Here is a 13,457-nt window from a genome sequence, read left to right as displayed (position 1 = left end):
GCTGCATATCAATATTTTCTCCCAGTATGTTTTATTCAATATTTATTATTATTAATAATAAAAAAAAAACTATCAGCACAATACTTGCTATCAATTTGCTAAATCAACTAAACAATTTCTACAAGCTAATTTGTAATTTAAGATATACATGTGCAGTATAATATCTTTGTACAATTATACCATGTGCTATTTAAGTATTAGAATGATAACTGCATGTGATATTTGCATATGGATGGACATAGAATGAGTTCACTTAATTTTTATTCACAAGGGGGCGCTTTGAGCCTTCATATAACATGATGCAACACAGCAACTAGTTTTTCGTTAGATGCTGTAATTTTGCATGCATGAATACGTCTTATTTATATGGTCAGGTCAAAGGCAAGGGTAAATATCTATTTAATTGACTAATGTATTAGTCATTTTGTAAGTGTGTTTATGTTAGTAAGAATAACTGTACAGTCAAAGGTTTGCTGGCTTACCCAATGTGCCTGTGTTGGATGCATGACATTTCATCCTCATTAAAATCAGTAGAAAGAAAATCGAAACTGCCCAGGACTTCCTCTTCCTCTACTGCTAGTGTTTCACATGAGGGCATCTGAGGAGGCTCAAGATCCTTCTGACATCAGCAAAGATACAAAATGAAAGGGAAGACAGAAGCCACGTTAAAAACCTAGTGAGCTATCTATCTATCTATCTATCTATCTGTCTATCTGTCTGTCTGTCTGTCTGTCTGTCTGTCTGTCCGTCCATCTGTCTGTGTCTTCTATCTGTCTGTCTGTCTGGCTGTCTATCTAAATCTGTCTGTCTGTATCATCCATCCATCTGTCTGGATGTCTGTATGTCAGTCTGAATATATCTGTCTGTCTGTCTGTCTGTCTGTCTATCTATCTATCTGTCTGTCTGTCTGTCTGTCAGACTGAATCTAACTGTCTGTCTGTCATATGTCTATCTATCTATCTGTCTGTCTGTCTGTCTGTCTGTCCGTCCGTCGTCTGTCTGGCTGTCTATCTAAATCTGTCTGTCTGTCTGTCTGTGTCATCCATCCATTTGTCTGGATGTCTGTCTGTCAGTCTGAATATATCTGTCTGTCTGTCTGTCTGTCTATCTATCTATCTGTCTGTCTGTCTGTCTGTCTGTCAGACTGAATCTAACTGTCTGTCTGTCTGTCATATGTCTATCTATCTATCTGTCTGTCTGTCTGTCTGTCTGTCTGTGTCATCCATCCATTTGTCTGGATGTCTGTCTGTCAGTCTGAATATATCTGTCTGTCTGTCTGTCTGTCTGTCTGTCTGTCTGTCTGTCTGTCTATCTATCTCTGTCTGTCTGTCTGTCTGTCAGACTGAATCTAACTGTCTGTCTGTCATCTATCTATCATCTATCTCCATTTATCTGTCTGAATCTAGCTGTCTGTCTGTCTGTCTATCTATCTGTCTGTCTGTATGTCTGTCTGTCTGTCTGTCAGACTGAATCTAACTGTCTGTCTGTCATCTATCTATCATCAATCTCCATTTATCTGTCTGAATCTAGCTGTCTGTCTGTCTGAATCTGTCTGTCTGTCAGACTGAATCTATCTGTCTGTCTGTCATCTATCTATCATCTATCTATCTGTCTGTCTGTCTGAATCTGTCTGTCTGTGTCTATCTATCTATCTATCTGTCTGTCTGTCTGTCTGTCAGACTGAATCTATCTGTCTGTTTGTGTCATCTACCTATCATCTATCTATCTGTCTGAATCTATCTGTCTGTCTGTCTGAATCTGTCTGTCTGTGTCTATCTATCTGTCTGTCTGTCTGTCTATCTAAATCTATCTGTCTGTCTGTGTCATCCATCCATCTGTCTGTCTGTCTGTCTAACTGGCTGTCTATCTGAATCTGTCTGTCTGTGTGTGTGTGTGTGTGTGTGTCATCTATCTGTCTGTCTGTTTGTCTGTCTGTCTATCTATCTGTATGTCTGTCTGTCTGTCTGAATCTATATGTCTGTCTGTCTGAAACTGTCTGTCTTTTATTTATCCATCTGTCTGTAGTATCCATCCATCCATCTCACCTTTAAGATCTCTTGTAGTTGTCGTATGTGCAGATCTAGTTTATTTAACTCTGTCTCTACGTTGCTCATGTCCTGCAGTGCTGCATGCAGTTCCTCTAGCAGTGAACTAACTCTCTTCATCAGAGCTCTCCTCTGGGCTCTGCTCACTCTGTCCTTCACTGGGAGATTCTCTTCAAGCCGCTTCTTGAACAAGGTCTCCAGTTCGGTCGTCTCCCCTGCCTCTACCTCACCTGTGCTGATGGGCACCTCTCCATTCTGCCGCAGAATGTCAGGTGTACTGTAGCGGTGGAAGAGGAATATGGAGTCTCTCTTGCTTCCTGCAGGACTGGGGGAAGGTGTTTCTGTCTCTGATGGCCATTCCACACTCTCTTCTGCCTTAGGATAAGATGAGAAAGAAATTAACTACTCCTGGATACATGGGTATACAGTGAAGTCCAAAGCAGGGGCAAAAATTTACTTTCCATTAAGGGGCAACATTTACCCCCTGGTTTTGATTGCAGGGGCATTTACCTTTAAATTTTACCATATACCTTAAAAATGTTATTCTAATCAATTAAAGATAATTACATACATCATCATTCTATGTCAAATACTCGATTTTACATTAATTCTCAATATTAATTACTAAATTGATCATTTATGACCTCTTATCCATAAATTAAATCAACATTAACATGTACTTTATACAATAACATGTGTATGCCTAAACAAAGGATTTTTTTTTTTTTTGCCTCAATAGTTTGAATTTAATTTTCAATTTTTTGCGATCCATGTTATGCCAGCATGTACAAAGGCGTTAACATGGTTACAAATGACTAATAATTTGATAAGTTCCCTAGAAATAATGCACAATTAACTGCCTTTTTCTTCCCACTGACCTCTAAATGAAAAGGATTTTTTTAAAAACTAGTAAAATAAAAATAAATCACACAATTTCATACATCTCCTAGAGGTGTCTCCAGAAGATCGTGGTCCTGTAATTTGGTGTCCAGGGCAGGTTGGGGTGTGAGCGGTGGGTCGCATGTCCTCTCATAGGCTGGAGGAGTGAGGGCCTGGGTGGAATCAGCCAGGTAGCTAAGTAAAGTCACGCCCCTAGATTCCCGAGAGCCAATGGAGAAAGAGCCATCTGCATCCTGTAACTGACGCATCATCGACTATAGCACAAAGAGACGAATCAAACCATGTGATGTTATGTAAACTCTTCAGTAGAAAGGCCAGTATAAGAAATCACCTTAGAAATGTTTACAGCAATTTATAGGTATTTAAAGGTGAGAAGTAGAATATTTGCTCCATTAGCAGTAGGCCTACTAGTGTTTACACTCTTTAGGGAGTCAACTTAAAATGGCTTTGTTGTCTGCATAGTAAACTAGGACAAGATAAATTATTTTAACGTCTGAAAAATTACACATTTCAACTTTTCTGTAGACATGCAGAGAGTGTGTGTGGATGTAGTTCATAAACTCACTAAAAAGTATTTCTCTGTGAAATTGGGTGTACTGGGAGGTGTCCAGCTATATACAGATCCTTTTCTACTGTGGATCGACTGGCGACTGACAGACGCTGTGATGGGCCGCACCTCACTGCTATCAAATGGACTGCAAGAGAAAAAGACAAAAAGTGAGAGAGAAAGAATGTCGTCAAAAGACTGGTTCTAATCAGTTTCGTTAACTGAAATAAAAACCTAATTTAATAATAAAAAAAACATTGCACCGCGTGCACGGGTCGCAAGCTGTTTTCATGCTGTGCTGAGGTTCGGTCACTTTGGTAAGGTCTCGGATATGTGTGTGGCTGAACTCTCACTCAAGTGTCCTGTCTCGTCTTGTTTGTCTATTGGAATGGGTGCATATCGCCTCATTGTCTTAGCAGTGTGTGCTCATGCAATTCAGATGTTTTGCCTTCTTGAAAGAGCATGTGTCTTTGTTATTGAGTCTGTATCGCTGCATGCTTCTCTGTCTTATTTCACAACCCGCTTCCTTGTTTGATTCAAGAGGGTCCTGATCACTCTGTCTGTGTTTATTATGCAATACAACATGCTGACAGCGCATTATCCCTAACACATCTGATGGTTCTGTGTTATAGCAACCATGTACCTAATAACAACTTAATAATAAATGCTCATTGACATGGTCACTTTGTTTTACTCTATGAAAAAGTAATACAAATGTATAGCTAAACTCTCAGGTTTTGAATACAGGTGATGTGTTGTGTGGCAGTGTGTCATTTGACATAACTGGATGATGGAGTCTGACACTGTTGAGAATAACCAGAACCGCAGGAAATGAGGTCACACACAACGGCAAGAAGAGACACTGAACAGGCTGTTCGATGTGTTTAATTTAGTGACGCTGTAAAAAGAGGCTGTGAAAAATCATTTGAACCTGGACTGTGTAAAATGAAAGTTGATCTGTGTGTTTAAGAGAGAGACGAGTTAGTGATGGACTGTTTATCCCACCCCTCTCTCGCTCCCTCTGCAGTCAGCTGTTCTTCCACAGCTGGTGTGTGTTAGCTGATAGCAGAGCCTCACTTACAGGTTGTGTGTTTGTATGAGAGATAGAGAAAATGATCTACAATATGCTGTTAATAGCACTCTTACTGTAAGTTGTCAACAGCTTTAAGACTGTGTGCTTGCAAATTCAAACGTTGGTACACTAAACTAGCCTTAAACATGCTATTAAAGGAATGTTCCGGGTTCAGTACAAGTTAAGCTCTATACTTTTGAACAGTCAGTTTTTGGACATTTATGGATTGGCATCATTAATTGTAAGAGCCTCACTGTAACCCAGATTTTAAGGGAATCGAGGAACGAGTCTAAATGAATTTCTGTGGTAATTAACATGATGCACACCAATGTTGTCTTAAAGGGATAGTTCACCCCAAAAATTCTCTCATAATTTACTCACCCTCATGCCATTCCAGATGTGTATGACTTTCTTTTTCTGCTGAACTCAAATGAAGCCTTTTTAGAAGAATATCTCAGCTCTGTATATATGTGCATACAATGCAAGTGAATGGTGACTAGAAATCAGAAGGTCCAAAAAGGACATTAAAACTTGAGACACAAAAACTTCAGTGGTTTAATCCATGTCTTCTGAAGCGATATTCTAGGTTTGGGTGAGAAACAGATCAATATATTTTTTATATAAATCTCCACCTCTCCACCAGCCCCAACCAGTAGGTGGCTAAATATGAAAATGAAAGTCACTTCCACACCAGAATGTTGACGTGAACGTGGAGATTCATAGTAAAAAAGGACTTTAATATCGATCTGTTTCTCACCCACACCTAGCATGTTGCTTCTGAAGACATGGATTAAACCAATGAAGTTTTAGAGGTTACTTTCATGCTGCCTTTATTTCCTTTTTGGACATTCTGAGTTATGTGGTCACCATGTACTAGCATTATGAGGACCAACAGGGCTGAGGTATTCTTATTTCAATCTTTGTTTGTGTTCTGCAGAAGAAAGATAGTCATACACATCTGGGATGGCATGAGGGAGAATAAATGATACATTTCATTTTTGGGTGAACTATTCCTTTAACTTGTATTGAAGCCTTTTCATTGAGTTCAGTAAAAGTTATTTAACTCCAGTGACTTATTATTATTATTATTATTATTATTAGTAGTAGTAGTAGTAGTAGTAGTATTTTTTTCAATTTCTATATAGACACATACCTTGACAAAGTCTTGACTACAAAGAAAAAAGGAAAAAACCTATTGAACATGACCACCATTATTGAAGAAGAAAAAAAAAAGTTTATTGAACACGTTAAGCATGTTATCACACTACGTAGTATGGTGGAAGTTGCACAATGGAACCTGTTAGATATTGACACTGATTTGAGAAGGATACCTCATTCTATATATATGAAATATCATCCAAAGAACAGAAATACTGTTTTACTTTCATCTTTCAAACACAACACATGTGCACTTACTTCCAAACCACCTCTAGTTGTAGCTTGATGGTTCCCAGTTCTGTAATGTCGACAACCATCATCTGCGGTCGTACTGTGAAAAATGCTGCACTCCTACACATCACCATGCCCACAAGGATGGAGCTCAACCCCTTGACCTCTGTTACCTATAGGATTGTTCAATATTTGTGATCTCATTTTGAATAAAGTGACTATTAAGTGTATAGGAAGATATAGAGTAATAAGTCATTTTTATTTGAACCATTTGTTTCGCCATCTTGATTTTCATCTATAGACAGTGAGACCTTTTATAAACATCATGCTGTTCGCCAAAAAGCTTCAGAGAATCTGTTAAACATCTCTATAGGTCTCTCTCTCTGGAGTCTGTGGGTGGACTCATATGAAACTCTATCTAGGTCTACCAAACAATATATGGACAAAAGGCCTAGAAGTGTCTGTCATCTGTCATCTCAACCCCCACAGGTGACCTTGACAGGAAGTGGTATTTGCGCAGGTGTATGTGTGATGTGGACAAGCTCACCTTGATCTCAAAGTTCCCGTGGATGTGAGGGAGGAAGGCCATTTCCTCTTCATCCCACAGCTGTCTGTCATCCGTCTGGATCCGCCCTCTGATTTTCCATCGCTGTCGGCCCAATCGGATCAACACCTAGACAGAATGAGCTGTTCAATGCAAGGGCGTAGCAGCCGCAATGGAGCTTATCAAGTGTAACATTAAGATATGACATAAGATACACTTTCCACTTCTTGAAATGTCTATGTTAATGTATCACATGATTCACATGTATTGAAACATTCATTTATTCAGACGAACGAAAATTTTGTTTCATGCAGATATTAATGATAGTTTAAACGGCCTGGTTCGCTGCTTGGATTGTCAAGGACTGACCGTCATGATTTGTGAATCAGAGGAACCTTTGATCCTGATACTGAAGTTTTGATACTGGCTGATTGAATACATGCTTCAGAGGAAGATTTTACTAGATGAGCACTCGACGGGAAGAAAACGCTGGATTTACGTGAGGTTTGTGAATCGCATCTATTTAAACAAGATATCTGCACATTTTCAGATTGTATATAATATAAGTTTTATTGATATTTTCAAAATCAATAAAAATATTTTATTTGGGAACAAAAAATTCCCCAAAAATGCACTTTTTTGGGCTTCAAAATCTGAGGTACCATTCACTCCCATTATAAAGTTGGGAAGAGCCAGGATATTTTTCATATCACATTTTAGCAATTTATCATAAAGTGCTTCACCAAACATAAACACTCTGTAAAAGACAACACATTCACACTGTAATAAAAGCAAATCTATACAAATATGTTTTTAGACAAGACTTAAAACAAACACAGATTCAGCAGTATCCCCTGGTAAGCTGTTTCATCACCTTTCTGGATCTTGGAACAGTCAACAGTTCACGATAAGAAGATCTAAGGTGTCTAACTGTTTCTTTTAAGGTCTTAAAAGTTCATATTCTGGCACCAAACCATGTAAGGTTTACTTACGTTCCTACTTACATGCTTACACTTATATTCCAAGTCTTCTGAAGCCATACAATTTCTTTGGGTGAGAAACAGACTGAAGTGTTTGTTGTTATAGACTGAAAATCTTCCCATGCTTCGTGACTCTGAAATCTCATAAGCATTTTCACATAGTCCAACAGGTATGTCTCAGATCGGTTAGGAGACACGCAATAACAAATGGTGTCACCAAAGGAAAAAAACAACTTAAAATGTTCTCTGTTTCTCACACAAAGCTATCATATAGATTCAGAAGACTTCATTTATATGGACTACTTTCATAGTGCTTTATTGTCATTTTTGGAGTTTGCCAACGTCCATTCTCATTCACTTTCATTGTACAAGAAAGACCAATGTGGACATTTTGCTAAACATTTCATTTTGTGTTCCACAGAAGAAAGTCATTTTTGGAATGATGTGAGGGTGAGTAGATGACAGAATTTTTATTACATTTTCAAGTATAACAACAGTAACTGGTTGAGATGGGTTAAAGCTCCTCACCTCATACTGATCTCCGGGGCACAGCCGAGCGAAGCCTATCAACCCTGCCTCAGAAAAAGAAAATGAGATGGAGAGGAATTTTTAAGAGATAAATGTTCCTCAGCAACTCAGATTCCTCAGATGGCAGGTGCTTTGTACCTTTCATTTTGATTTGTAGTTCTCCCAGCAGGATTTCCAGTTCTCCTTCCATTGCACACATGTCCTGCAGGTCAAGATGAGTGTTAAAGGGATAGTTCTCCCAAAAAAAGTTCTCTCATTATTCACTCACCCGCATGCCATCCCAGATGTGTATGACATTCTTTCTTCTGCAGAACACAAAGATTCATAGGAGAAAATCTCAGCTCTATAGGTCCAGTAGGAGTTACATTTTGTTCTGTTCTCACCCAAAATCAATCGGATCACTTCAGAAGACATGGATTAAACCACTGGAGTCTTGTGGATTACTTTTATACTGCCTTTATGTGCTTTTTGGAGCTTTAAAGTTTAAGTCACCATTCACTTGCATTGTATGGACCTACAGAGCTAAAATATTCTTCTAAAAATCTACGTTTGTGTTCTGCAGAAGAAAGACAGTCATACACATCTGGGATAGCATGAGAGTGAGTAGCATAAATTATTTTACACTTTTATATTTGGGTGAACTATTCCTTTAAGTAAAGACATTTCTGAACTGAGACTGAAGTTTAGTGTCTCCTTTAGGCTGATTAAGTTTAAATGTTGCAAGTTAAAGTGCACTTTTTCTAAAATTTCTTTGGAAACACTCTTATTAAAGAATGCAATGCAGTACAGTGATTTTACCATGAGTAAGGGGTGTTCACAGGTATAAGTTCCATAAAAGTCATGGAAATTCATCAGTTAAAAAAAAAGTGTGCCGACCCTTTTGTTTTATTCAAGTCAAAAACATTATTATGACTGAATAAGCCTGATAACACTAAATTACACCAGTAAAAGTAATTTAAAGGGGTCAGATAGGTAGAAATAGATCCTTAAAAGTGAAATGTGTCATTTCTGTGCCACTATAGCTTCAACAAACATAAAAACCATCAAACATGTTTCCCAGAACACTCTCCATCTTCCATTGGTTTAACAAACAGATAGCCCAGCCTCAAACTCACGCCATTGGTTGAGCCAATGTTGCTGGATCAGGCTGGTCGGGATGATCAAACAAACCGAGCAATGCTGTGAATGTGCCCCAGAATCACGGTATTTGTACTTTTCAGGAAAATCAACCTACAAATGACTTACTTATAGTTGTTTTGTGTGTGTAGTGTGTCCATGAGAGGCTTTACCTCCAGACTGTGCCTGTGATTACGATTCAGCTCCAGTAAACTCTCTCTAGATTGCCGTGAAGAAGGAGAAAGTGAGAATGCCCTCCTCATGTTCAAAGCCCCTTGGCACAATCTCCACTGGATACAATAGGACTCATACAGTTCCTCTACCTGGTAAAAAAACACACACAACCACACTCGCAGTACAGTGAGATATATTGATACTATGCAATTTGAAGAGATCAAATGAAATGAATATTTTCAGGTGTTACCTTACTAATCTGAAACTCTAGACGTCGTATGTATCTCTCTAAGGCTCGTATCTCCTGTTGTTGGCAAGCAGAAGGTAAAACATAATTGGGTCATTGACAAATAAGGTTGTCCAAGATACAAATGAGAAAATCAAATTTAAAATGCAAAAGAAAAAATGATGAAATGGCTTTAAAAATGTGATGTAACTATCAAGTAAAAGATACAGTAAAAATACAGTACTTTCCTATCACCTTAAGAGTGTACAGACATAATCATTCTTTTCAAAAATAGTTTTCAAACATATTTTTTAAGGTACAAATATTTATTTATTTATTTTTTAGTCAAAAATATTAAAAGTTTACTTAAGGGTTACTCCTTTTGACCTGAACATAATGTGCATTTTCATTAAAATGTCAAAATAAAGTCAGAATAAAAATAAATAATAATAATAATAATGAGTACTTATTTATTATAATATTTTCTTATAATATATACTTATAATATAAAACAATTATAATAATACAAAATTATTCCAAAATACTAATGCCAACATTTTTCTTTCTTTCTTTATTTTTATTTTTTTCATTTTAGTTTCTAATGAGACTTCTATTTAATTTGCTGCATTCAGGTGGTCACACCACTTTTTTGACTTTAAGTCATAGAAGTATTTACATGTTTCCACTCAAAATATCAAACTACACGCATATATATATATATATTGCTAAGGAAAACGTACCTTTTCCAAGTCATAGAAAAAAGCCTGAGGAATAAATAACAGAAGATATTTTTTAATTGAACAATTTGTATTAAAAAAATGAATTAATTTCTTAGATCTTGGGAATTTTTAAGATAATTTGTAAGTAGATTAAGAATAGAGTAGCTAATGTTGGTCCAGGATAAATGTAGACCATGTCTCACCAGTCTGGAGTTTCTCTTCATGTCTCTGTGCTGGGATGACAGGAAGTCCAGCTCTGTTTGATGGTTTTCCAAGTAGTCCCTATATATATATATATATATATATATATATATATATATATATATATATATATAATGAGGCACAAAGATATCATTAAAATTCACAAAATCCAAAGAACTGTGAATTTGAACAGTTACATGTTGTTATTAATATGCAGAGCACTCTTATTTGAACAAACATTACACATACGTGAGTCCTTTTCTCAAGGCCTGGAAGATTCTGTCCACCTGTTCTGGCTGTTGACCCCAGATACTGCTGCCCATCCGGCTAGAAGAGGAAATTTTGGAAGGTTTCCCTGCCACGACTTTTGTACGGAGAGAACTGCGAGCCGAGGAAAGTCTGCAGAGTGAGAAAGAATAGGTGATAGATGAGGAACGAAGGGAAAATTAAGATTATTATTAGTATTCATCCTTATGCAATTTTATGGGCAACTTTTCTTTTCATAAAGGTCACATTAAAACTGACTTTGAAACTTTTTATCAGGCCTTCATAATTGATTTTTGCCAAAAACCAAAGTTTCAGGATTGAACTAAGTTTAAAACTATGATTATCTAAACAGAGTGAAATAAACATAAACCATTTCAATATTTATTATGCAAAAATGATTTCTATCAATGACTGTCCCACAGTTGTGTCCTTTCCACAAAAAAGCTCCAAAAAGCACATAAAAGCAGCATAAAAGTAATCCATACGATTCCATTGGATAATTCCATATCTAAATTCCTTTTTACTATAAATCTCCACCTTTGACCAGCTCAAACCAGAAGGTGGCGATATGCAAGAAGAATGCAAATTAATAAGACCAAAAGAAAAGAATGTGAAAGTGGACATTCAATGTAAAAATAGGACTTAAATGTTGATCTGTTTCTCACCCACACCTATGATATCGCTTCTGAACACATGGATTAAATTATCTTAATTTGTGTTCTGCAGAAGAAGGAAAGGCATACACATCTGGGATGGTGTGAGAGTGAGTAAATGATGAGAGAATTTTCATTTTGGGGTGCACTATCCCTTTAAATAAATGCAAATAAACTTTCGGTACATCTAAGAATCCTCCACTTGGCGAAGTTTCATCACATGCTTTCTACAGCACTTCCCATAGGTGTGATGATAGGAAGCACCCACAATAAAATCAGCATAATCTTCTCCATTTCTGCCTGAACAACCATGTTCTAGCAGTGAATGCTCAGCCAGCAAGCATAACAAACCCAATGACTCTGCAATGCACTGTAAATAAACAATTGTCTTTGCTCCAGGGAATGCATTCCTCAGCACTGCTCTGGGGGTCAACACATAACACAAGCCCTGGCTCTCACATCAGCATATGCATTCCTGCCTTCAACACTGACATCTCTGGTGTAACTCGAGAGGCCTCAGTGGACAATGACAGATGTGTCACTTTTTCAGGATAAAAGAGATACACAATGTTTACTCAAGACTTCCTCTGCTGATGTACAACGTTTTATTTGCGTGTTTGAATAGGGCAGTCAATCTATTCAAATGTTTGATGTAAGTAAATAAATTAAACGCAGATTAATTAATCGCAATTAATCACATACTTAACATAAATAATGCATACATGTAAAAAAATAAAATAATATATATATATATATAAATGCATATAATGTAAAAATTCAGATTGAAATATATTGCATTATTGTTGCAGACGAGTAAAGCACTGATTGGTCAATACAAAAAGTTACTTTAGAAGTCAATAATGTAAATTATTTATTCCTGTATATTTAAAAACAGGCCTACAGCCCACAGCAATCCATTTTGCAAATGAGTTTGTCAATCTGTCCAGTTCTTACAGGACGCGTTCTTGCATTCTGTCTGCACTATTTGTAATTGTTTGGTCCATGTGCAAATGCATCAAACTGACATTTTCGAGTCTCACTGGTTGTCAGCATCATAAACACAGTGTTTTTTAGATGCTGTGTCAAGATAAAAGTTGTTGAAACTTTGTAAATTGTATCTCGAGAACCTTGCATTCTGTTGTGCTTTGTCAGGCTGTCAAGAACGTGTCCTGAATATGACTGCCTGCCAGATTCTGACTCCCCACTATCTGACTGGCTCTTATCCTTAAAACCCACCCTTACATTCACCCTTAACCCTAACCTCATTGGTCCCTACTCCTTACCCTCTATAGCCCTTACCTACACCTACCCCTAAACATTAGGATACTAGGGAGTCAAACTTCGGCACAGCACCACCTCTCATTCTGTGGCTGTGCTGCTTGTGAATTTGATTAGACGTGCTGACTGCCCCCTACTGATGTGTCTCATAAAAACACAAAGTTGCATGTAGTTCACGCTTGAATTGCTCCAATAGAAGGAAAATACATACTTTTATTTTGGAGTATACGTATGGGTTAGGGAGCATGCTAACATTATTGAATATGTTCTTTTTTTATATATTTAATTGCACTACTTTAACGTGTTCAACCGACAGTCCTAGATTTGGTGTTGCATTAGAATAGCTATTTAAACAGCTTAAACCAGCCTATGGTGGGTTTGTGGTCTTAGCTGGTTTAAGCTTGTATAGCTGGTATCACAGCCTGGCAAAGCTGGTGTAACTGTTCAGCCTGTGCACAAATTCAATCTAAAACAGCTTGGCCAAGCTGGCAGACCAGCTCGCCAACTTAGGCTGGTTTAAGTGGCTTTTTTTCCAACAAGGATAAAATAAAAAAATAACTCTAAAACACATTCTGTTACATACTGCAGAACAAATAGAAAAGGCATGTTCGCGTGATATATTTGCTTGCATGAATTAGTCAATACCAAACAAATTTGTATACATTGTCTAGATAAGTAAACTGAGTGACTATGAACGACTTGAGGTGACGATGTTGAAAATGTAGTGAATTCAGACATAAGATCATTGGTATGAACTGCTCATTTGACTATGCCCAAAAATCTAATATTTAACAGAAGCAGAATATAGTCTAAAAGAA

General features: G+C 37.2%; 1 protein-coding gene across 1 annotated transcript in view; it reads right to left on the bottom strand.

The window, feature by feature from the left end:
- The window catches only part of LOC127654273 (RIPOR family member 3-like), a 52,037-nt gene that overhangs the window by 9,360 nt on the left and 29,220 nt on the right, over positions 1-13,457 (bottom strand). Inside the window, exons 3-15 of the mRNA XM_052141395.1 lie at positions 10,691-10,840; positions 10,444-10,522; positions 10,262-10,285; positions 9,546-9,599; positions 9,295-9,444; positions 8,144-8,207; positions 8,006-8,049; positions 6,501-6,626; positions 5,981-6,126; positions 3,511-3,640; positions 2,987-3,199; positions 2,046-2,420; positions 483-619 (exon numbers count right to left, since the gene is read on the bottom strand). Coding sequence (XP_051997355.1) covers positions 483-619; positions 2,046-2,420; positions 2,987-3,199; positions 3,511-3,640; positions 5,981-6,126; positions 6,501-6,626; positions 8,006-8,049; positions 8,144-8,207; positions 9,295-9,444; positions 9,546-9,599; positions 10,262-10,285; positions 10,444-10,522; positions 10,691-10,840 — 1,692 coding nt within the window. The remainder of the gene's footprint in view (positions 1-482; positions 620-2,045; positions 2,421-2,986; positions 3,200-3,510; positions 3,641-5,980; positions 6,127-6,500; positions 6,627-8,005; positions 8,050-8,143; positions 8,208-9,294; positions 9,445-9,545; positions 9,600-10,261; positions 10,286-10,443; positions 10,523-10,690; positions 10,841-13,457) is intronic.

Source organism: Xyrauchen texanus, chromosome 13, assembly GCF_025860055.1.
Source record: "Xyrauchen texanus isolate HMW12.3.18 chromosome 13, RBS_HiC_50CHRs, whole genome shotgun sequence".
NCBI lineage: Eukaryota > Metazoa > Chordata > Actinopteri > Cypriniformes > Catostomidae > Xyrauchen > Xyrauchen texanus.
This window is presented reverse-complemented; position numbering and strand designations above follow the sequence as displayed.